Source organism: Gymnoscopelus braueri, assembly GCF_963280865.1.
Source record: "Gymnoscopelus braueri genome assembly, chromosome: 1".
Classification (NCBI taxonomy): domain Eukaryota; kingdom Metazoa; phylum Chordata; class Actinopteri; order Myctophiformes; family Myctophidae; genus Gymnoscopelus; species Gymnoscopelus braueri.
The window spans coordinates 58,129,093-58,155,849 of NC_137603.1; the positions used below are offsets into that span (position 1 = coordinate 58,129,093).

The 26,757-nt window shown below is 41.2% G+C and overlaps 1 protein-coding gene across 3 annotated transcripts; it reads left to right on the forward strand.

Moving 5' to 3' along the window:
• lrrc28 (leucine rich repeat containing 28) lies at window positions 1-25,399 on the forward strand. Of its 3 annotated transcripts, none has more exons than XM_080445382.1 (11): window positions 1-132; window positions 2,888-2,989; window positions 3,732-3,906; window positions 5,166-5,206; window positions 6,567-6,604; window positions 7,770-7,907; window positions 10,408-10,614; window positions 14,331-14,433; window positions 14,746-14,921; window positions 22,634-22,793; window positions 23,917-25,399. In XM_080445382.1, the coding sequence occupies exons 3-11, from the start codon at window positions 3,739-3,741 to the stop codon at window positions 23,984-23,986; spliced, it is 1,101 nt and encodes a 366-aa protein (XP_080301508.1). In that variant the 5' UTR covers window positions 1-132; window positions 2,888-2,989; window positions 3,732-3,738; the 3' UTR covers window positions 23,987-25,399. The 3 variants fall into 3 exon arrangements, with proteins under 3 accessions (XP_080301508.1, XP_080301510.1, XP_080301509.1); XM_080445384.1 differs by having other exon boundaries at window positions 10-57; XM_080445383.1 differs by having other exon boundaries at window positions 37-132; window positions 2,891-2,989.
• Window positions 25,400-26,757: the final 1,358 nt, after the last annotated feature.

A 26,757-nucleotide genomic window follows, 5' to 3' on the forward strand; every position in this document is an offset into this window, starting at 1 on the left:
GTTTACGTTTGTCGCTGAAGCTACTATAACTAGCTACAAGTCCGTTAGCTTTGGAGGGTAAATAATAGATATTAATATTCATGAGGGCAAAACAATATAAACTATTGTCTAAAGTGATGCTGGACGTTTCAGGTAAAGTCATGAAATGTGTTTTCTGAGGATGTTCTGCTCTCACACGCAGCAGAAGGACGCTTTACTGTTAGCTAACGGTTGTTGTTGTCATGCTTATGATTAGCCCTGAAATTTGACTGTCATATCGCGACAGTCATGGATGAACTTTAATCTGGTTTTGGCACTTAATCCATTTACAAGCCGTACATCTACATAAACGTTCATATTTCAAATATATAGTGCTTACCCCATGGCCACGGATGTTACAATTATGTACGGGCCCTCAGTAGTACCCGTATCTTCCGTATTGTTCAATAAAAAGCATTTTAATCCGATCGTTGCTCATTTTCTCCGTATTTTCTATGCTTTCAACTACGCGACCCTATCGGTTGGGAGGTGTACTGCACTCTGATACATTATAACTCTATGAGGACATTATTTTAAGAAAATTAAAATGCTTTATATTGAACAATACGGAAAATAAGGGTACTTCTGAGGGCCCGTACATAATTATAACAACAGTAGCCACGAGGTAAGCACTTTATATTTGAAATATGAACGTTTATCTAGATGTACGGACCGTAAATGGAGAAAGTGCCAAAACCAGATTGAAGTTTCGCCATGACGCTCGTCATCAACCCTGCATGCTTATGATGTAATTATTGCCTTTGATCCACAGCACATTATGAAATATGCTTCAGTTACAGTGGTGTAAAAAGTACTCAAATGTTTTACTTAAGTAAAATCAGTAGTGCAATGCAGAAATACTCTGTCAAAAGTAAAAGTACTCATTGTGCAGAATGTCCCATTTCACAAGTTCAAAATGTATACAAAAATCTTTTGAAAATAGCAGATCTACAAGCTCACAACATTGTGAGCTTGCAGATCGGCTATTTTCAAATGTCTAAATGTATATAGGGCTGATAGTGGTTAATGTATGTTTTGTGATAATAATCAAAATCTACAAAGTAACCAGTAACTAAAGTTGTCAAAACTGTAGTGGAGTAAAAGTGCAATTTTGGCTCTGAGATGTAGTGGAGTAGAAGTCAAAGTACTGAGAATTGGAAATACTGAAGAAAGTAAAAAAAATACCTTAAAATTGTATAAGTACAGTACTTGAGTAAATGTACAGTACTTAGTTACTTTACACCACTGTTTAATGATTACATGAAACATGTACCATGCAGTTGTTATGCAAGAAATATACACTAAAGTAAACATCACTGAATGACAGTGTCATTTCATTAGGTTGCCTTAGTTGTAGGCTTACTTTTGGTACTGTAAGTATATTCTGATGCCAATACTTTTGTACTTTTACTCAAGTAACTTTACCGGACTTTTACCTGTAACAGAGCATTTCTACATTGCAGTATTGATACTTTTACTTAAAGGGATACTTCACTTTAGGGCCGGGGACACATTTAAAAAAAATATTAAAAATAAATGAAAAAAGTTATGGAAAATTCATGGCCCCCTCACGCATTAGAGTGTCCTACTAATGTGTGAGGGGGCCATGAATTTTCCATAACTTTTTTCATTTATTTTTTATATTTTTTTTAAATGTGTCCCCGGCCCGAGAGTGAAGTATCCCTTTAAGTAAAAAAAACATAGTACTTTTTCCACCACTGCTTAACATTAAATGTACATAATAGTTTCCAAGGGTTGTTAATGTCACTAGAATTGCTGCTAATGTTGAAGAAGTAGACATAAATATACGGTATAGTAGTGTTCTCACCTGAGTATTGACTACCAAGGGTTCCCAAACTCTTCAGGCCACGACCCCCCAAAGTAATCATATTTGAACTGGGCACCCCCCACCCTTACAAGCACTTGGAATTGTGGGAGTTGAGGCATTACATTTAGTTTGACTCAGTTCCACAGATAAATATTGTCAAAATAGCCGATCTACAAGCTCACTGCGAGGCGTTGTGAGCTTGTAGATCTGCTATTTTCACAATGTTTGCCTCATTCTAATTCTAATTTGGCCAATTTGGTATTAAAAAGGCCTTAAAAGTCATTCAATTGTAACTTTAGAAGTGTGCAGATACCCTGTATACACTGTTGAGTGAGAAAACCCCCCAAATCATTTGACCCACAGCAGTTCTCAAACCACCGCACTATACTAAACAGTTTTTATTGGTCCATTTGGTTCAATATGTACACTATCAGAGTTAAATGAACAATATTGTACTCTGTACTTTACCACCAGAGACCTGCTGCCTGTAGCACTATGTAGCCATAAATATAACAGCCTGCTAAATCAATACAAACATTTCCCACAGTGTGTAGAGTTGGAATTATGCTGTGTGTGTCCCAATTTGTTAATTATGCATCTGATATGAATAGAGGTAAATTAATGCTACCCATAAAGTTGAATAAGATGATTGAAGTAATTGATTTTAAATTGTTGGCTGCAGGCCTGGAATTTCATCATTAAATGATGAAATGATACAAAATGTTAATTAATTAGAGATGATTATAGGTAAAATTGTCCTATAATAATTATTCCAACCAAGTTGGTTGGTTTAATTATTGGGCAATTTATGATTTCATAAGATTCAATTTAACACACTGATGACTGATAGTTTTCTTGGCATTGAAGAAGAATGCCAATCTAGTAAAAAATAAAAAATAAAAAGAATACTGTCAAGCACACAAAATATCAATGCCACAGACGATGTATAGTGAATTATGGATCTCGGTTGCATTTATTAAAAACTGATTGAATACTTTAGTTTGTTTTTTTGAAGTTTGTGCTCCTGTTGTTTTGTGTCAGGAGGACCAGGGATGCTGTAGACAGAAGGAGACATCATTAAATCCCCTAACTGGATGGGGACTCTTTAAAGACTTCTACAACAAGCCAAAGAGCAGTGACTGTGTGAGTAGTGAAACCTGTCTGAATCATTGCTGGTACTAGACTCCTAAGTTGACATATATTTGGTGGGCCTGTCACAAAAACTCACAATTATTACATAATCGTCTAATCGCATTCATTTGACATAATCACATTTATGTTTGCATAATCGCCTAAATTACATTTTTATTTATGTTCAAAGCTAAAAACAACAACACACACTTCAGTCATTAATTGCAATTATTTGTGTGGCGATAATCGTCAAATAATCATGCATGATCAAGGGGATCACGGGGCTCAGTGGCTCAGGGGTAGAGTGGCCGGGTAGAGTGAACTGGAAACCTGCAAGGTTCCCAGTTCGATCCTGGGCTCCCCCAGAGTTAGTGTCGAAGTGTCCTTGAGCAAGACATTGAACCCCGCCCTAATTGCTCCCGATGAGCAGTTTGGTGCCTTGCATGGTTTCCTCCGCCATCGGTGTATGAATGTGTGTGTGAATCGGTGTATGAATGGGTGAATGTAATGCACAATCTATGTAAAGTGCTTTGGATAAAAGCGCTATATAAATGCACCATTTACCATCATGACAGCTGTAGATAGTATGTGGCATTTAAAACTGAAAAAATGGCTTCTTTACTTTGATAGGTCTGTCATAATGACATGAGATTATTGTTAGTTCAGTAAGTATAGTTTATGGTCTTTTTTGTTATTGATAATGATATGAAATGTGAAAAGGTGTGAAATGACATGTTGCTGTCTGCCTCTGCAGGGCAGACATGGCCACCGAGCTTCACGAGACCATCTCCATGGCCAAACAGGAGAGGCACAAGAACCTGTTTCTGAACTACAGGAACCTGAACAAGTTCCCTGTGGAACTCCTGAAGGACGAGGGACTGCAGTTCCTGGAGAGGCTCTACATGAAGAGAAACTCACTGACAACCCTGGTAAACCCAACTATTTGAATAATCGTTATTAATAGAATTATAGTAATCGAATTTCATTTTGGCCACTTTTACACATACCTACTTGTATCGCTCACAGAAAATATCCAATCTTCAAGCTCATTGTGCTTGTAGATCTGCTATTTTCAACGAGCAGCACCATCGTACAAAGTAGTATAAATTAAGCATGGCATTTACTGTAACGATCTACAAGCGTCTTGAGCTTGTAAGTCGGCAGTTTTTTGCTACTTTAAGTAGAGCATTAATCTACGAAAAAAAAACATTAAAAGTGTAAATATGGAGATAAGAGGTTTCTGCCCAACAGCCATAGACGCCGATACCGCGGGGGCCTCAGGGCTGTGTTGATTTTGACAGCAAATTTTGATTCTGTTTTAGTCATAGTCTTTTTTATCAAATTCCATTTAGTTTTAGTCATATTTTAGTCATCTGAAATGTTTTACGGTTAGTCTAGTTTTAGTCGACTAAATATCATAAGTTTATAGTCGACTAAATCTACAGTTGATTTAGTCGACTAAAATGTATCTTGGCGGTGCCTTGATGGCATCGTAATGGTAGATTTTACACTTGGTTGCGCTCTGAAAATAGCAGATCTACAAGCTCACAACGCGTTGTGCTGCGACGCGTTGTGAGCTTGTAGATCTGCTATTTTCAGAGCGCAACACCCGAGCGCAACCAAACACAAAATGAGTCTTTTAGTTCTACTGGATCTCTTCTCCACTATAGTCCCTCACTAACATTTTAGTCTAGTTTTTATTTGTTGATGAAATTGTCAATATATTTAGTCTTAGTTTTAGCTTAATTTTTTTTTCGTTTTCGTCAGTGAAAAAAGGTAGTCGACGTCCATTTTTCGTCATAGTTTTAGTCGACGAAATCAACACTGTTAAGCCCCCACCCCAAAATGATCAATCCCCACATCAATCTCAGATGTCAGGCTCAAACTTACAGTACCATTACTATAGCAGGGCGCAGCTAGGTGTCAACGCGTCTTTAGCACCTAGAACAATAGCCCAGACAGAGAAAAATACTTTTGTTCCCCGGTCGCGGCTGGGGGGCGGGGCTAGTGGGGTTCGAGTTGAGCCCCCACGGCCGCGCACACAAATCGGCGCGCCTGCCGACAGCAACGATATGCTGTATATCCATATTATTAATGTGATATTATAGCAAAAAAGTACTGAGAATGTTTACTGGGTGTTTTGGTTGGTAACGTTTCTCTTTGGTCTTGTCTCCTCTTTCTCTAATAGCCGGACAATCTGGCACAGAAGCTCCCAAATCTGATTGAGCTGTGAGTATATTCACAGCACAGTCCTGTCTATGGTGCATGTAGCACCAATTACAGCCATTATTACAATGTGGTTATAGATTTACAATGAATGTGTCTATACGAGTGCTGCAATGTTTTTTTTTAAATACTTTATTTTTCATTTTTTTAACTTTATCATGTGGACAGCAATCGACAGTGCTGTCCTCAATCGGGAGTGCTGCAATGTTGAGTGATGGTGATAAAGACATGTTAATGTTGACTTAGAGTATACCGCTGTGACCACCAACCCATGACTGCCAGAATTATTTCATATTTTTTTAGCCAGTGCCAGAGTTTTTCATTGGAAAAAAAAAAGTACTCAGGAGCCGAAATACAGACTTTTTAAGTTTTAAGTTAACAAGGAAGTGGATAGGAGTCTAGATCTTCAACTAATCATATCTCCTTGGTCTTTGGGTGAAATTGGAAAAAAAAAACATTAAACATTATTTTATTTTTTTTTCCACTTCACGTAGATCTACGCGATTGGCACGTGGCGGCTTTAAAGCGGTTCGCGTAGATCTACGTGATTGGCAGTCAATGTGTTAAGACCTGAGGCGATTCTTAAAAATGTTTTCTAAATCCTAACAGTTAAAAAAGAAAAATCCCAAAATTTCTTTTTCAAGATTTTTCAAAAATAGCTGATCTACAAGCTCATAGCGCGGCACTCGGTGCCGCGCTATGAGCTTGTATATCTGCTATTTTTTAATAGTCAAAGAAATCTAAAGTGACACAGATGCGTTCCAGGTCTTAATGGGTTAACTCTAAGTAGATATGAGAAAGACAGTACAATAGCAAACTGGTTGGTGCACTTTCACTTAATGTCCAGCAGGTGTCACTAGAGCACTTTGTTCAGTCATCATGAAAATGGATCTGGATCAGAATAATAATAACAACAATAATAATAACAATCTTCATTTGTATAGAACCTTTCATATGAAAACATGCAGCTCAATTAAAGCTCATTTAAAATAATAAAACACAAGAATAAGATCAAATAAAGGTTATGGACAAATATGGACAAATATACACGTACAAATAAAATTAAATAAAGTAGACTAAGATAGAGCAATGTGGTACAATATAGTGCAGACAGTAGGGCAGTGTGTTGTCAAACAATAACACACAGTGACAGAGATGGACCATACAGTACACTATAGGTGTCAAAGTTAGTTGGTAAACAGCCTGAAACACATTAAAAGGTCTCAAAATATTTTGAAGTATTGACCAATGAAATGAATATAACCACATATAATAATAACTGTAGTATTAAGAAGAATAGTATATTAATTATTATAGATTTTCATATAATCTGACGATGATAACAACCTTTTTTTTTATTAAGGTATCTGCACTCAAACAACATAGCCATGATTCCTGAGGGTGAGTCTGACTATAACTTCTTTCATCTTTTTATTATGTTTTTATTTACATTAAAACATTCCATCACCCCCATCCCTCCACCCGCAAAAACACAAATGCAAATTCATTATTTCATTCCTTTGTTTTCCTTTAACAATGTACATTACTTTAACATCGTACAGTTCATCATCTGACATAAGTTGAAGTGCTAACGATCCCGTTGGTCTCTCTCAGCCATAGAGCCTATAGAGCAGGGGTCTTCAACGCCAAGGACCCCCTGGCTGAGAGAGAGATGTAGCAGGGACCCCCTCTATATTGTATAAAATTGTGTTTCAGATTAAACTTTTTCCTTTATTTAGTCTGCTCTTTTTTCCCTCTACACCTATACCACTTTGCCAAAGCAGTGCGAGGCGTTGTGAGCTTGTAGATCTGCTATTTTTGCCTAAAGTTCTCCTCAGAAAAGTGATGCTAGGGTTCAAGTTGTTAATGTAAAAAATATATATGTATCACACAAATATTTTGCGGCCCCCCTGTAGTAACTCTGAGGACCCCCCAGGGGTCCCGGACCCCCTGTTGAAGACCCCTGCTATAGAGTACCGAAGTCCTGACGTCACTCGGTCATCCCCTGGGTCACGCAAGTAATTTCTCTATGGAGAATAACATTGGGTCATCTTAGAATCGCATAAGAATCGTATAAGAATTGTGGTCCAAAAATAAACAAACTGTCCCGGCACTATTGTCAGGGAGGTGGCTCTGTATCGTTTACGTTTCTGGCGAAAATTCAATTAATTCGGCGGCGGTAACGTTAGCGTTTTCTCGCCGTCAGTTGAATGCTTCATATCCAGTCAAACCACCGGGACCATTTGTTTATTTTTGGAACACAGTTCTTATATGACGAGATATTAAACACGTCTATGGGAATTCAGAATGGGGAGAAAAAAAACATGACCCAGGTAGGATGCGTACATTACGCGAGACTTCGGTGCTCTATAGCATTAGTTCTCAAAGTGGGGTCCTTGGGGGGGATCAGCCAAATACATATCATCTTGGGGGTCCTTGACATGAAAAAGTTTGAGAACCTCTGCCATAGAGCCTATTTAGGTATGACTGTATGTTGTGAATGTAAGTGAAGTGCTAACAGCCCTGTGTGGGTGTGGTCTCTCTGTGTGGGTGTGGTCTCTCTCAGCCATAGGGAACCTGGCCAGGCTGCAGTCCTTAGACCTGAGTGACAACGCCCTGCAGGTCATCTGTCCAGAGATTGGTCGGCTGAGGTCGCTGCGGCACCTGAGACTGGCCAATAACCAGCTCCGATTCCTCCCCCCAGGTAAGGATGTACTAACAGCATTCTGAAGCCTGATTCCTGCGTCTTGCCGTCTTATTGAATGATTGATTTTTTATTATAAATCCTATAATACTAAACGAAACCAGCTTCATTTTGTTGCGATCACGTGATTTCTGGGTGTACTCTTCATCATCATCATCATCATAATAATCATTCACAGGCTGCGGAAGAGCGCCCTCTATCGTAAAACCACTGAAAACACGCATGACGAGAATCTCGTCATCATGAAAGGATAACACAAAAAAGTCCTGGGGACTTGTTTCCATTGTGGTCCTATGTAATTCAATTAATCAACATAGCATACAAAATTAACACAATAATACATGTCATCAACAAATACAAACACTATATGTACAAAATAGATACATTTACCTCTCATTTTAGTTTCCTGATAAGTGTTTTTTCAGGCCAATTTAGAAAGAAACCAGTGTTACATATCCTTTAATGGATGGCGTCAGAGCATTCCACATTTTGGTGGCAGAGTAGTAGAATGAGAACTTTCTAAATTTGGGTGGTACCAGATCATGGGCACTCCCTCTAGTGTTGTGGCTGTGGGTGTCACTCACTTTGGAGATGTATGAGGGTATTGCGGGCACTGAGGGAAATGTCTTTTTAACTATCTCAACCCATTAAAACCGGGAAAGTATCTGTGTCATTTTAGATTTTTAGCCAAACAGCATTATTTTATACTTTGGCCAAAAAAACGTGTTGTTTGAACCACAAAATATCACTTACCCTACCTTTAATATAGACAGTCTAGTACAGTATTACTTATACAAGTAAGACGCGCGAACGCTGGAAGCGAACGCAGCTCGAAAATATTGTGTATTTACGGACTTGTAATCCGTGGTGTGTGTGTGTGTGTGTGTGTGTGTGTGTGTGTGTGTGTGTGTGTGTGTGTGTGTGTGTGTGTGTGTGTGTGTGTGTGTGTGTGTGTGTGTGTGTGTGTGTGTGTGTGTGTGTGTGTGTGTGTGTGTGTGTGTGTGTGTGTGGTGTGTTGCATTGCATTGTCTAAATTCCTGCACTCTGGTGCCCTCTACATAGGTACTGCATGCACACAGACAGACATACAGACAGACACACACACACACACACAACCCGAGCACGGTTTCATAGTATGCTCCACTTGCGCGGAGGCGCGCCTCCTTCCGCTGCGTTCGCAATAACCTCCATTTAGCTCTAAACCTCCATTTAGCTCTTATCTCTCTCTCTCTCTCTGGATGGTCGATCATACAGACTCCATCATGTCCCTGTGTGTGTGTGTGTGTGTGTGTGTGTGCGTGCGTGCGTGCGCGCGCGCGCGCGCGGGGGGGGCAGGAGAATAGTGTGTCTGTGTGGGTGGGGTGGCAGGCAGGCAGACTGGGTGGGAAGGAATAGGTGGGTCAGTGAGTTTGAAACACTTGTAAAGGTTGTTCGTCTAAAGACTGTGTGTTTATTATCAGCTCGCACAATAGGCTCTATCTATGCACAACAGCCTTTACAGGTGTTACCAATGACACTAATGAAGGCTCTGTTCCATTCTGGTCAAACAGAGTCAGGGTGCTGATATTGTGCATGTTGGCTCACTGGAAACACTGTGCCTCCGCCACTCCTTGAGGGGGTTCCAAATGGCCCCTTGCGGGTGTGTAACTCTGAGAGTGTACAAAAGGATCCAAAATAACTCTCAGAGTTATGGGGGGTCCTCGAAATTAAGAAGTTTGAGAACCACTGTGCTACACTAAATGGAACAGACCTGTGAAGGAAGTAAAGAAGAGGCCCAATTTCGTTACAATATTATTACTATTACTGGTACTGTAAATGAGAAATGTGCATTATGCAGCTCCACAATATTTAATGTGCAAAAAAACTAACCAGAAAAACAACAAGAATTGACCACAATTCGTCTCCATTAGGCGAGTAAATTACATTGACCTATTGACCCTTACATACACATCACATTGTCAGGAGAGGTCACAATCCAATGACGCAATTCCCTGACAGGGTATTTTCTTCCCAATAAAATAAATAAGGTGTGTGACAGAGCCTACAAAAACGTTACATACAAACAACAACAAATATAAGGCACCAGTGTTCATTTTGACAGCAACATTTTTATTTAGTTTTAGCCATAGTCTTTTGAATAATACAATTCCATGTAGTCTTAGTCAGTTGATTCAGTCGGCCTAGTTCATTTTGGACGGCCGTGATGGTGTCGTAATACCTGATATATAATCGAAAATAGTCGATCCACAAGCTAGAGTGGCTATTTTCGGAGTGTGAAACTTTTGCTGGGTCCCCAGCAAAAGTAGTTAACATAGCACCACAATAATCTTAACCACTTTATCCATTTATACGTTGGTCATTCAAAAACAGCAGATCTACAATTTACATTTTCAGATGGGGGTCCGTGGCCAAATACATATCAATTGGGTGGTCCTTAACACAACACATTTTCAGTTGTAAGGTACCTGTTAACTCTAGTCTTTTTTTCTCTTCTCCACAGAGATAGGTGACCTGCGTGAGCTGGAGACCCTGGACGTGTCCATGAACCTGCTGATGTCTCTCCCAGAGAGGCTGCACCAGTGTCAATCTCTGCAGTGTCTGACCGCCGACCGCAACCGCCTCAGTCTGCTGCCCAGACAGCTGTGTCAGCTGCACAGCCTCAACGAGCTGTCTATGGCTGCCAACTGTCTCACCTCTCTGCCCTTAGGTTAGTACCGCCTGTCTCACCTCACTGCCCTTAGCTTAGTACTACTACTTCTACTACTACTAGCTATCTGACACTGCTGCTCACACAGCTGTACCGAAGTGTGACATCACTGCCGCTAGAGGTCGCTCACAGAGTTATTTTCTCCATTGAAAATACCATAGGGTCTCAATAGCTTCGTGGCATATTAGAACTGTGTTCCAAAAATAAACAAACAAGTCCGTCTATTTTACTCATATGGATATGAAGCATCAAACTGACGGTGAAACGGTAATAAGTCAAATGACAGTGAACTGTCTATTAGAGGAGGTGGGGATGCCATGTAGAACGGGACCAGGATGGGTGGGCTGGACGTTGAGCTTCCTTGGCGTGTCGTAAGAAGTACATCCTTTTGTTGGGTGTTTTGTTTCCCTTCTTTTTTTTTTGGTGGTGGTGATGTGATTGTCCCATTTGAGGTCGTGACACCTTCTTTTTCCAGGGTGGGTGCATGGGGGCCATTTAGTTTCCTGAAGTCATTGACCTTTTTCCACAGTTCTGCCGGTTTTGAGTTCCGGTTTTGTTGTTGGAGCACCATGACGCCATGCCACCTCCCTCCCTCCTGTAACCGCTGGGGATGAGTAGAGCATTGGTTCTCAAATTGGGGTCCTTGGGGGGGGGTTCCAGGGGGTCCCCAGCAAAAGTAGTTAGTACATATCAATTTGTCTGATGCCAGATTTCCAGGCGGCCAAATATGGCCGCCTGGTTGAAAGTGGTTAAAATAAATCAGGACAAGTGTTCAAAATTGGCTGCATAATTGCAGATACCGATGTCATCAGAAAAGTCAAATAATGGCCGATATATCAGCCAAACAGATGTATCGGTCAGTCTCTGGTGGCCAACCATATCGGTGTCATCGGCAAACCTCAGGAGTTTGACAAATTGGTCTTTGGTTTTGTCATTCAGTAGCAGACTGCGTTATGGAGAAATGCAAAGTGCAATAACACATGAAATAAAAAGTTCCTCAAATTACAGAGGCTGAGTTTGCAAAAAAATCATGCAGCCTTCATTTTTCTCCTATTTGTGGACATTTTAATGGCTAAATATTGTTGTATCCTTTTATTTTTCACGGTAATGTTGATGGAGGAGAAAAGCACTCGTCACTCACTACCCTGTGTGCCTACTGTTCTGGTAATGGTGACTAATGGTGCTCTCTAGGTTACAAGCCTGCTTCTCTAACCTCTAGGCTGCCATCCCCCCCACCCCATGTACTGTAGGTCAGAGGTCATAGGTCAACAGTGTCGCTGCTGGTCACTCATCAATAGCAGTTGAGTAGCAGTGAAGCTGTCAGTTAGATTGGTGGACATATCGATGCAGTTTGACTGGTGGTTGGCTGGATGGAGTGAACGCACTGGATGTCACTGTCCCCTAACTGGGGGTTCGGGACTCCCAGGGGGGTCCCCAAAGGATTTTTGGGGGGTTCCCACTCCCCAGAAGATTAGCTTATGGTAATGTGCAACATTGTTTTCTCACTCAACAGTAAACAAACCAACATACAGTATAAGTGTATACATACAGGGTATCTGCACATTTCTAAAGTTACAATTTAATGACTTTTTAAGACCTTTTTAATACCAAATTGTCAAATATTACATATTATTACAAAGAGGCAAATATTGTGAAAATAGCCGATGGACAAGCTTGTAGTTCGGCTATTTTCAAAATATTTATCTGTGGAACGAGTAAAACAAAATCAAATGCCTAAAATTCCTTATGCTTGTGGCAGACATGCTTGTAGCAGACAGCCTGCTGCACTGACTGAATGCAGGCAGGAATCACACACAACGTCACTTTAATTGATTTAAAATGATAATGTAGGTCAAGCTGAAATGGGCGACCCATTTGATTATGATGTGTCACGATGAACAAGTGTCACAAGTGAATCTAAATTACAAGCAGGATCACGATTCTCGTTGTTTCGTTCTGTTGTTAATCATGCATGTTATTCAAATCAAAGTTATTGAGTGTTTTTTCTTTACAAATCAAGGCTCAGTAGCCTGAATGAATGGGTTGGGGACCCCCCCCCCAAAAAAAATTTGGGACCCCCCCTTCGTTGTCAGCTTGAAGATCGGCTATTTCCACAGAAAGTTTGCCTATTGTGAGAATAGGGGCGCTAGGGTTCATGTGGTTAAAACTCAGAGAAACATAGTTCTTGTGTGTCTTTCTAAGGCAGTAATGAAACCAACTAGATAATTACAGCGTGTGTGTGCGTGTGCGCCTGCGTGCACGTGCGTCCTGAGGGGGATGGGGGTGCTGTGGAAGTGAGAGGCGTGGGTGGTGAGGTGGTTACCGTGGTGACGTAGCAGGTGCCAGGAGACCCCCATGCTGAGAGGGGCTCAGAGGGAGGCCTGAGGACATGGAGCGTACCGTTGTTGTTGTTGGGGCAGAAACCTCTTATCTCCGTATTCTAACCTTTTTTGTGTTTTTTCGTAAATTAACGCTCCTACTTGATCACACTACAGCGTCACACAAAAAGCATCAAAAGTAGCAGATTGCGCCGCGTTTTTCGAGCTTGTAGACCTGCTACTTTTGATGCTTTATTTGAATCCTGAAAAGCAGTAGCTACGGACATATGAGGTTTCCACCCGACGGAGACGATATGCTGTACAGCACACCTACCTAGAAGCATAATGAACCTATCATGTTAATAAGGGCTATGGGGAGCGGGTAGTACCGTAACGTGAGGGTTAGAGGAGTCATCTTTGTGTGTGTGTGTGTGTGTGTGTGTGTGTGTGTTCGTGCACGTCGCAGCCCCTGCCATCATTGAACCATCTTCAAAGGCTTTCTCTCTCTCACTATCAGTTTATAATGGCTACGGGGGCTTTCCTGCAGAGTTTAGTCAGAGGACAGAACAAGTCCATAGCATATGTACAGTAGATATCTGCTGCTATGCTCATTGCTCACGCGCTCAGGTAGGCCCACTTACCGCACCGGATATATGGTACTATGAATACGTAGATCATTTGTTTGTTTTTATTGATCTCTCTCCCTCTCTTCCCCTTGCCCCCCTTTCTTCTCCTGCCCTTTCTCTTATGGAAATAACAAAAACAATGGAGCTTTTGCACGTGTACTGTTTTACACCTGCAAACAATTTTAAGGTTGGAGTATTTCCAATATTTAATTATTTTACTTCTTCTCCACTACATCTCAGAGGCAAATATTGTACTTTTAACTCCCACTACAATTGTTTGAAAACTTTAGTTAATATGTTGGATTCATACTCAATACTTAGTAAACTTTACCTTTTACTCTCTACTTGGTCTGCTCTTTTTTCCCTCTACACCAAACCTCTTTGCTGAAAATAGCAGATCTACAAGATCTCCTCCAAATAAGGACGCTAGGGCTCAAGTGGTTAATTTATGTTCCTATCACACAAAGATTTAATAAGGGCATAACAGACTCTATGAAAGCTCTGTAGAATAAAATCATCAATGACTTATCCGCCTGAAATTTGGCTAGCTTCCTTAAACAGGAGAGGTTGTTGACATTTCTTACACACCATTTCAGTATTGTAATACTAACCTGTGTGTGTGTGTGTGTGTGTGTGTGTGTGTGTGTGTGTGTGTGTGTGTGTGTGTGTGTGTGTGTGTGTGTGTGTGTGTGTGTGTGTGTGTGTGTGTGTGTGTGTGTGTGTGTGTGTGTGTGTGTGTGTGTGTGTGTGTGTGTGTGTGTGTTTCTTTCAGACCTGGGACGTTCCAGAGAGCTGCAGTTTGTGTTTGTTGACAACAACGTCCATCTGAAAGGCCTTCCCTCCTACCTGTACAACAAGGTCATCGGCTGCAGCGGGTAAATATCATATCATTTGTATGCAGTTTGTATATTTACTCTTTCAGTCTCGTTTGATTGAAGACCATTTGTTGAAGCACACAGGCAATTAATAAACATACTGTATAACACATAACAAAGGACATAATAACTTAAAAATTCATGTTTGAGATATTACCAGCAGTAATTGTTGTCATAGAACAAAACATGAGTTTTTATTTAGTAGTTTTCGTCAGTGAAAAAAAGTAGTTAACGAAATGTTTTCGTCATACTTTTAGTCGATGAAATTAACACTGCTGTGGTGTGCGTGTGTGTGTGTGTGTGTGTGTATAGGTGTGGTCTGTCGCCGCAGGCGTCGACTAGCCATGCTCTGTGTCTGTTCCTGGGGGAGGTGGCCGTACCGCTGCCCAGCGAGGTCAAGGCCATCGGGTCGGAGACGGACCGCGTGGTCCCACTGGAGGAGCTGGCCATGAGGACACTGCACTCCTCATACCAAAAGAACCCCAATGGTAACACATACTATCATCTATGGCACTGGTTCTCAACCTTTTTCAGGCCGCGACCCCCCAAAATAATCACATTTGAACTGGGGAGCCCCCACCATGACAAGCACTTGGAATTGTAGGAGTTTGACTCTGTACCACAGATAAATATTGTGAAAATAACCGATCTACAAGCTCACAAGCATGTATGAGCATGTAGATCGGTTATTTTCATTTTTTTTCTTAGGTAATAATTGACAATTTGGCCAATATTTGACCATTTGTTATAGTAGTTTGTTGATTACTTTTGACGCAGTCATCGTCTTCATTTTGTATTTAATTAAACATTTTAGAGGTATTAACAAGGTATTAAAAGTCCTTAAATTGTCTCTTTATAAATGTGCAGATACCCTGTATGCACTTCTACTGTACAGTATGTTGGTTTGTTTACTGTTGAGTGAGAAAACAAGATAAGCTTATCATATGGGTACCCCCCAAAATAATTTACATTGTTTGAGAACCACTGATCTATGGCACTGGTTCTCAACATGGGGTTCTGGACTCCCGGGGGTCCTTGAGGGGATTCCGGAGGGTCCCCAGTAAAATGAGGTCGGAACAGTTTAACTCTCTCAGTGCCACACAACGAGATATCCCGAGTTTTTTCTGAATGCCCTCAGTCAGTGCCAAGAACGAGTACTTTTTTTTAAAAAATATGTATATTTTTTTGGGGGGGGGGGAAATGTTCAGAACCCAAGATATCATTATCTGAAGATTTGCACTCCATCCACTCATTGTTTAACTAATAACTGAAAAAGGCTGTATCTCGCTTCCTAAGCACTTTTTTTTTACTTTGAAAAATAAAATAAAAATGCTGGCACAGTTATGAACATATTTTTGGGCGGTGTAGCCGCCCCTATAAGTGGGGTTGGGACACCTCATTAGTATTAGTTTCCTGCACTGTGATTGGCCCAAAATCACTTCCAAAAATCCATTATTTTTGGAAGTGAGCTTCCATCACTATGATGACCACTGTGATGACCACACCGCCCACTTCACACTGGGTGTGATTTTTTTCATTTCATTGGCACTGAGAGAGTTAACCACAGGTCCTATTTAAAAAATAGTGAGAAAAAAAGGCTGATCAAGCTCACAACACGTCACTATACAAAAGTGGTTAATCTCACTGTAATGTCAGCAGCGAGAAGATCCAATCCAATGAGAGAATGTACTGTAATGAGAACAACGGTTCACATGAGAACAACGGTTCACATCATGGGGTCTCCCAACGTACAGCATAGACAGTTGTAGAAATCTGTATTTAATCTAATCTATCAACTAAGATCTTCTCTTATGGGGGGTCCCTAGCATCAGTTGTTTTCAACTAGGGGGTCCGCGACTTAATACTGTACATGTCAATTTGAGGTTCCTTGACATGAGAATGTTTGAGAGCCACTGATCGATGGCAGTGGATTTCAAACGGAGTGCCTTGAGATTTTGTGACAACCACACACTATTGAAGAAGAAAAAAAGTGGAGATTATCCCGTCTTCAGAAGGGATGTTTTTCATTTACAGTTTTAATTTAGCTGAATATTTGGGTATACAAAAAGAATTGGAGTCTTAGAAGACAGCAACTCGAAAATGTGTTTTCAATGATAACCGACTGACTTCGACAGCATACACGCCACACACACACACACACACACACACACACACACACACACACACACACACACACACACACACACACACACACACACACACACACACACACACACACACACACACACACACACACACACACACACACACACACACACACACACACACACACACACACACACACACACACACACACAGCACAGCTCAGACAGTCAGAGCATGCATACACAACCTGCCACGCACACACAGCACAGACAGCAGGGCCTGTGGAACAGATGGTAGATGTAACTGGTACGTAATGAGGTGTCAGCCGTCTAAACAGCAAAACACACTACGTTTCTGGCAAATTGCTTAAGACTCATCCACCAGCGATGAGTCATTCATTGGATGAGGAAACAAGAACGGTTCATATCTCCTTCCAGACCCTTTGATCTACCTTTCAGCTCGACTCAAAGTCAACCTTTATTTTCTTTTGTGTTGTTGTTGTAGAGCTGGTTTCATGCACAGCGAAGCGCAGACAAAAGTGTTCAAGTGCATTTTGAGTTTTGACCGGCGATATGGCTGCGGTAGGGCAGTGGTTCTCAACCTTTTCAGACCGTGACCCCCCCCAAATAATCATATTTGAACTGGGGACCCCCCAGATAAATATTGTGAAAATGGCAGATCTACAACGGCAGATCTACAACGCCTCTGAGCTTGTAGATCTGCTATTTTCAAATGTTTTGCCTCTTATATTATTTGACAATTTGGCAAATGTTTGACCAGTTTTCATAGTATAGTTTGTTGATTTGTTTAGGTATTAAAAAGGTCTTAAAAGTACTTAACTGTCACTTCACTGTCATCTGAGGACCCCTCCCAAATCATGTGGGGGGTCCCGACCCACAGGTTGAGAACCACTGCGGTAGGGGATTGAACCAGTGAGGTTTCTGCAGCCGTCAAATGCAGAACTGATACACAAGAACACCTGCTATTAGAGAGACAAATGCCCAGTGAACAGGATGGAGGCATACGCACGCACGCACACACGCACGCACGCACGCGCACGCACGCAAGCACACACACACACGCACACACACGCACACGCACACGCACACGCACACGCACACACACACAGTTTTAGGACGACGATTTTATGAACGCCTTTGGTACATTTTTTGGGGCATTTTTAACTGTCCGAATAATAGCAGATGTACAAGCTCACAACGCGCCGCAAGCTTGTGGATCGGCTATTATTCGGTGCATGACACTGGCACGCAACTATGTATAAATATGTAAAAAAAAAAGAGGTTGGAATAAGTTTTATTCTCTCATTCCAATCCCCTAAACCTAACCTCTAAATGTCTAATCCTAACGCACACACACACGCACACGCACACACACACACACACACACAAACAGATGCTCAGATGCTTTCTCTTACTCCCTCTCTGTCACTCACTCACTCACACTCACTCACTCAACACAGAGACAGCAGGACTTTGTGAAAAAGTGCTTAAAGACTGGAAACCACAGCAATGAATGACTCACTAACTGGATGGAGAAACCAGGGCAGGTCTTTGATGTTACTGTTGGCTTTCAAGTCAAAGCCAGGTCAGGCCTTTTATTTGTATTACAACACGTGTCATACAAAGGCCAACTGTACAGCTATGTACATGCATACGCACAGATACAGTGGTGATATATGTATGTGCACATGCCATGCATATACCCAACAAATGAATGGAAAATGAATCTGCCGCAATATTCTGGTTTCGTTTTAACCCATTAAGACCCGAGGCCGATTCTACAAATGCGCACAGCACAGAGTGCCGCGCTATGAGCTTGTAGATCTGCTATGTTTGAAAAATCTTGTGTGCAAATCTTTGAATATTTATATTTTTAAGCGAACATTTGTAACTCAAAGCTTTGCTTCTGGGGCGTCCCTGGAACTAAACATTTTGAGATGGGTGTCCGCAAAAGATCTTTTGCGTGTTTTTTATGTTGCTATATCAGTGGTGCTCCAACTTTTCCATGTCAAGGACCCCCAACATGATATGTATTTGGCCACGGACCCTCATCTCAGTTAGAGTTAAAAATGTTCGCTGTAAAACATATATATATATATATATATATATATATATACTTAAGTAAAAAAAAATATATATATATATATATATTCAAAGATTTGCACACATTTTCCACGATTTAATTTTTTTTGCAGATCTACAAGCTCATAGCGTGGCAGTCGGTGCCGTGCTACGAGCTTGTATATCTGCTATTTTTTAATAGCCAAAGTATAAAATAATGGTTATAGCTAAAATCTAAAATCACACAGATGCGTTCCCGGATTGAATGGGTTAAGTGTGTCTGTGGCGTTTATAAATATTGAACCAAGTAAAAGTATTAACGAGAGCTTGTGACTAAATAATAACTACATTGGATCAATTGAAACGTCATTTCTTTTTTCCATTTCCTGAAAAGTACTGTAGTTTGGACATTACAAACCAACAGTGACAATTTGCTCACTCATAAACACATACTACACACATTCAGTGGTGTAAATAAATACACCGATCTACAAGCTCACAATGCAATCGCGACGCATTGTGAGCTTGTAGATCGGCTATTTTCAAATGGCTGAAATGTATATAGGGCTGAAGTGGTTCATGTATGTTTTGTAATTATAATCAAAATCTACAAAATAACTAACTAAAGTTTTCAAATAATTGTAGTGGTAAGTAAAAGTACAATATTTTCCTAATATAATATTCTCCACATACGCACAAACACACACATAAATGCCAGTGATGTGTTCCTCAGCTGAAGTCAGTATGATGAACTCCTGTAGACCTTCTAACCACTGGCCTGACTCACCACCCACTGACTGACTGACTGGAAGCACTCAGGAGTTGGACAACATCCCTGCCTTCCTCCCCACCATCTGTCTGTCTGTCTGTTCTATATCGCCTGGCCTTTGCCAAGAGTACACTTTAATACAATACACTTTGATACAATACACTTTAATACAATCTCTCAGGTTGGATGTCAAAATGGACAGTACAGGCAGGGGAAGTTAGACGTGACTATTTAACCCATTCAATCAATTCCATTTCTTTGGGCTATTCAAAAATAGCAGATCTATGAGCTTGAGTAGATATGCTATTTTTGGGGAAATCGTGAAAATTTAAATTTGTGAAAATCTTAAAAAAAAAAAAAAAAAAAATTAAAAATATATTTTTGGGGGCTTTTTCTGCCTTTATTGATAGGAATGACATGCTGTCAAGCTGGATTACCAGCGTCAGTGTCCAGCCGGGACCAGCTAACTCCATTTTCAGTTTTCTTTTTTTTTTCATAAATCAACGCTATTGAACCCCCTCTACATCTGTGTAATTTTTTTTAAATAATAACATATGAAAAGTATTAAAAAGCGCCTCTGACGAAAACTCCTAACTCCATTGGACCCTCAAACTGTCCGTCAAAAACAATCAACTCCCCCCTCCTCTCAGGCTCTCGAGAAGCTCTGCTCTGTATGAGGCAGACAGGGAGAAGATTTTTCAATGCTTTTGGGAGAACATAAACTGGGAAGAGAAGAGAATGTATGTGCAAGGTTTGATAGATGTCACCCCAGTAAAGAGGAGAAGGGTGTCTTCACAAAGGTCATCTGCTCGTGTTTTCTTTTTAAATGTTAATGGACAGAGAATGAGTGTGTGCAGGAGTTTGTTTCAAACATCTCCAAGAGCTCAAGGAGATCATGCCAAAAGACTTTCACAGCTTTTATGACAATCTAAAGCACTAAGAAACACCCACCACACACACGCAACACACAACAGTGTGATAATAAAATGTTGATAGGTATATGATAGGTAAATTCAACTGTGGTTGTTATTGTTAGTGCAGTAGGCTACAGATTTGACAGATTCTATTTTTCATGAATGTATTTTGTATTTATATGCCATTTATTTATTGTTGGTGTGCCATGATTGAGTGATGATTGAGTATTGAGGCAGAATTGTTTGTTGCACTCAACTGTAGAAGAACAACAGTGGTAACAGTTAGATCCATGGTTGTTTACAATGCATGTTAAAATAAAAGTTGTTTAAGTACAGAATTCAGCTTGATCTATAGTATATGAGGATGGCGCTCACCATAAATAGCTGATCTCCAAGCTCACAATGCGTTGTGATGTGTTGTGAGCTTTGAGATCCATTGCCAGCTGTTCTTATCAATGATGGACAAAACCTCCTAACTCCACTTGCACTGGATTTGGGTAAAGTGGTGATAATATAATGACACATGCAAGTATCTGATAATGTATAAAGTCACAATACCAAGTTTGATGAGGCAGTATTGCTTTGTTTTAAAAATATAAGGTTTTCTTCATTTTCTGAAAAATTGATATTTTGTTTTTCATTTCCTGAACAATTACCATTTTGGATTTAGCTGGTTCCGGCCGAACAGCAGAGATATGTGATATGCGCCTGGAACGCTAGGCCAGCGGGCGCCCCCTGAATATATATACCGTAGTTTTACATTTGTAACACAAATCTTTGCTGCTTTTTATTTATTTTTATTTCTTTCACACAGAACCAGAGATAATGCCATCCAAAGATGTGCTGCTCCATTCACTCCCTGGTTAACTTATTGCTTAAAAATGCTCTATCTCGGCTCCTGTGTACTTTTTTTACACACTATCTTTGGCAAAACATGCTATTTTCAACTTGACACAACTATGGAACGGATTACCGCTATCGGATAATTCCCCCCCCCCCCCCCCCATTCTACGAGACCCCTGTGTGTGTAATGAGGGGATCACCGTGTGGATAGCATTCACAGAAAATATTCCATGATTTTTCAAAGGTTGATAAAATCGCTTCATACATATTGAACCAATGAAAAGTATCAACAAGAGCTTGTGACAAAATAACTACATTGGATCCTTTAATCGCAACACGGTTAATTGGTTCTTTTCTCCATTTGCTGACTTTTTACATATGAAGCTTTCCACTCCGACGTTAGAGAGGAGTGCAGGCTGTAACATCTGCTGGTGAAGACATGAGAAGACTCACTGGTTCAGACCACAGGAATTCTTGTTAACTGTCTGTTGTCTGTCTCTTTGCAGTAATTAAATCACAAGCACGCGTGTGTGTGTGTGCGCACACACACACACACACACACACACACACACACACACACACACACACACACACACACACACACACACACACACACAAAGGGCTAATTTAAGAACATGAGATGGCTGGACATAGTCAGGGCTGTTCGCGGAAAAGCACTTCATTGACCAATGCGTCGACCATCAAAATGGCCACCGTATTGAATGTTGGGACAATCGTGTCATTGTGTGTGTCTTTCCATTTAACCACGTCCCAGACTGTTCTCCCTTCTGGCGTCCCAAACTGTGGAACGAACGCCCCATCGCAGTTAGAACCGCAGACTCACTCCCAATCTTCCGCCGTAATCTGAAGACTCGTAGCACTCGACCTAGCCTTGATGACCTTGCAAGCTTATATGCAAAGGTTAAATGTAATTCTAGATAGCATGTTGTAGACGGATGCCAGGTTTATTTGTTGACCTGTCATCCTATAGTTTGTATAGTTTCAATGTACAGATTATAAATGTTTTGATATTATACTGTTTAGACTGATGATAGGTTCTTGGATTACCTTACCTATGATCCTAGATGACTATTTCTATTCATTTGATGTACAGTATTACCTTATGTGATTAACCCATTAAGATTCTACAAATGCCCTCTAAATCCCAACAGTATTCTGAAAAATGTATGTTTCTATATCGGTGGTGCTCAAACTTTTTCATGTCAAGGACCCTCAAAATGATACGTATTTGGCCGCCAACCCCCATATATATATATATATTCAAGGATTTGCACACATTTTCACGATTTTTCAAAAATAGCAGATCTACAAGCTCATATGATCTTGTATATCTGCTATTTTTTAAATGCTTTTTAGCTCAAATCAAAAAATGACACAGACGCGTTCCAGGTCTTAATGGATCAAGAGCGTCTGCTACAGTAAATGCCCTAAATTGAAAACTAACCATGTTGTGTTTGTGTCATCAGGGCTGAACCTGCTGCCTCCCATCATGATGCCCAGGAGTCTGTTGGACCTGTTGCTGTGCCCCCTGGGGCACTGCCACCGCTGCAGCCAGGCCATGTTCACCATCGTCTACCCAAAGCTCTTCCCCCTGAGGGAGACCGCCCTGGCGGGCGTGCATCGTAGGTGAGGAACAAGCACATGGCCAGCCAAAACGGGCAATACCCCAGCATCACTTGGTTGCATGCTGAAAATAGCAGATCTACAGGCTCACACTGCGACGCGTTGTGAGCTTGTAGATCAGCTATTTTCAGAGCGCAACACCGGAGTGCAACCAAACATAAAATGACTTGTCTTTTAGTTCTACTGGATCTGTTCTCCACTCGTCCCTCCCTAACATTTTAGTCTAGTTTTTATTTGTTGACGAAATTATCAATATATTTAGTCTCAGTTTTAGTCATCATAGCTTAGTTTTGATTTCGTTTTTATCTAGTTTTCACCTGTGAAAAAAGGTAGTCGACGAACATTTTTCTTCATAGTTTTAGTCGACGAAATCAACACTGATTGTGAGCTTGTAGATCAGCTATTTTGGCTGAATGTTCACCAATTATGACATGCCCAGAATAGGGACGCTAGGGTTCAAGTGGATAAACCCCCACCGGTGGGAGCAAGGTTTCACAAGCCTCTTTCACACAGCCTGTTCAAGGTGGGGCTGTTGTGCCATTATTCTGCCTCACTGTTCTATGTAGAAGATACATATCTATGTTTGTCCACCGCTGAGCTGGAGGCTGCTTCTCCACGTTTAGTTATGATTCTGGTAGTCTCGCGTGGCCAGACTGTTGCCTCCCACAATTTTCAAATGCTTCCGATCGTACAGTCTGGAACACGGAAGCTCTTTTGATGAGGAAGGGGGGAAAGCGGGAAAAAATAATAATTTAAAGATATTTTAAAATATACTTTCGTGCACGGAAATGACGAACGGATGCCAGCTTCCTGCCTCGGATTTCAGGAGGTGTAGTTCCTGACTCTGTAGTATATAGCATTCAAGAGATTGTGGAATAGTTGTCTGGCGACATGATTCTGGGGACAGAAAGCAGACCAGTGTGGCATTTTTGTCTGCTTGCTGAGAGCTGAACTATTTCCAACTATGGCGTTTAGAGGCATTTTTAGGCGAGCGCCTTGGTGTGTTCTGCCCGGACACGGCCCCTCTAGTGAGGACTTAAGCAGCAGTGTTCTGAACACTGCCATGACACACAAACCTACAAAACCTCACACACTACCTCTCTCTCTCTCTCTCTCTCTCTCGCAGGAACACTGTGAACTTTGTGGCCTACTGCTGCTCCAGTCACTGCCTACGGACCTTTGACCTCCAAGGATGACATGGCCTTCTTCTCAGCTCCTCCTCCTCCACCACCTTCCTCTGTTCCTGACCGCTCCTCATCCTCATCTTCTCCCCCCTCCTCCTCTCCCCTCTGTCCTGACCTGTTCTCCAGAAGAACCCTGACAGATGAAGGCTTGTCGGGGAGTCCTGCAGGTTCTGAGAGCAGTTAGATCTTTAGTGGTTCTTGGTTCCAGTATACCGTTGGGACTGTGGAGCCGGATTGGACGGGACTTGGAGCCACTAATAAGTGGATGTGTTTGTTTGTTTTTTAACCTTTATTTATCCAGGGGTAAGTGGACAGAGTGCAGCACCCTGCTTTAAACTTCTACCACATTCTTTTTATGGTTGGCCACATAGCAGCTCCACTGGAAAAAATGAAAGTAGAGGTCAAGTGCCTTGCCCGAAGGCATCTCTGAAGGTAATGTCGTTTTTTTCCCCCAGACCGGTGTTTCTCAACCAGTGGGATGTGATCTACAAGCTCAGATCTACAAGCTCATAGCGCGGCACTGAGTGCAGCGCTTTGAGCTTGTAGATCAACTATTTTGGAAAAAATTGGTGCAAATCTTGAAATATATATTTTTTTAAAGCTAACATTTTAAACTCAAATCTTTGCTTCTGGGGGGTCCTACAAATGTCTTCAAAATCCTAACAGTAAAAAAATATATATAATAGCTATAATATCAGTGGTTCTCAAACTTTTTTCATGTCAAGGACCCCCAAAATTATGTATGTATTTAGCCGCGGACCCCCATCTCAAAATATTTTGTTCCAGGGACCCCCACACCAGAAGCAAAGATTTGAGTTACAAATGTTCGCTTTAAAAAATATATGTATTCAAAGATTTGCACAAATGTTCATACTTATTCAAAAATAGCAGATCCACAAGCGCTATAAGCTTGTATATCTGCTATTTTTTAACAACCAAAGAAATCTAAAATGACAGCTGCTTTCCCGGATTAAGCCAGTTGACTTTAACTCCTGCCACCCTAGTTAAGTTCATTCACGTTCCAACACACTGAACAAAGACAGGGGTATAATGTGGTCTTATAGGGACAGTGGCAATAACAGAACTCACAGGTTATCATCATGGACCCCTTTAGACATGACATTAACGTGTCTCACATCACAGTAAATACCCTAATGTATCCATTTGTATAACTCTGAGAGTGTACAAATTGTAACCGTGTGTGTGTGTGTGTGTGTGTGTGTGTGTGTGTGTGTGTGTGTGTGCGTGTGCGTTGCATTAAAGTACATTAGCAGTATACAGTGAGCTTTGGGGTGCATTTTACAGTATTATGTCTTTTTTCACGTTTTTGATGCGCATTTGGTCTCATTCTGACTACAATGTCAATAGGCTCTATTAATACACAGCAGCCATATTGGTCCTCTTCCTCACTTCCTTCACAGGTCTTACCACTAATTAAGGCTCTGTTCCATTTAGTGTAGCACAGTGTAACTCTGAGTGTACAAATGGAACCAAATGGACCCTCACGGGTCCATTTGGTTCCATTTGCACACTCTCAGAGTTACGCACCCGTAAGGGGCCATTTGGAAGGAACCATGAGGGTCCCCTGGACCACACTTGGCCTACTTTTCCACCAAAACAACTTTGGTTCCAGAGCTGGTTCCATTCTAGATTCTTGGAACCTTAGTGCTTTCACGGAACCGAACGCGAACCCGGGTTGCGTTTCCACCAATTTTAAGTAGAATCATTTTAATTGGGGGCGGCGGCATAGCTGAATCGTTAGAGAGAATATTGACATGCCCACTTTGGTTCCCAGTTCAGGGCAAGACATTTTTTTTTTTGGGTTCCAGTTCCGAAACCAACTTTGAAGCAATTCATTTTCAGTGGAAACACTCTGAACCGGTTCAACAAACAAGAACGGAACCTGTTCAACCCCGGTGGAAAAGGTGGCCGAGACCCACTGGTGTAGCAGAGTGTTTCCAGTAACCCTAAACATGCACAATATCAGCACCCTGACTCTGTTTGACCAGAATGGAACAGAGCCTCCATTAGTATCATTGGTAACACCTGTGAAGGAAGTAACGAAGAGGCCCAATTTCTTTCCAATATGGCTGCTGTGCATATAGCATATTGACACCATACTGTAGACATACATACATACATGTATAAAGGTAGACGCCTCCTCCGACTCTGGGGCGTCTGTATCTGCGGGCGCAATTTTTAGGAAGGTAAACTGCCTATCAAAGTGACTACTGGCCAATCACAGCGCGTCGTTTCCGGGACTTGGCAGAATCTAGTTGTATAGAAAAATATAACAGGATATTTTTTATACAACTAGATTCTGACAAGTCCCGGAAAAGACGCGCTGTGATTGGCCAAGTAGTCACTTTAAGTGGCAGCGTGCCTTCCCGAATATGGCGCCCGGCGGATTCAGGTGGCTCCAATGAACTGCAGCGGCCAATGAGGCATCTAGGTTTCTATGATCTCTGATTGACACCAGCAGGTGAAAATGTAAACCAGGTCAGATATGTTATGAAGACACGATCTGGATACGAGACACATGTTAATGTCACGTGTAAATAGGGGATCTATGTCAGCAACATCATGTCAATGTCTGGTGGAAACCATATCTCCAAAACTTTTCAGGATTCAAATTCAAAAGTAGCAGATCCACAAGCTCGAAACACGTCGCTTCGCACCGCGTTTCGAGCTTTTTGGATCTGCTACTTTTGATGCTTTTGTGTGACGCTGTAGTATGATCAAGTAGGGTGTTAGTTAGCTCATTCCCTGCCAATGACGTCTTT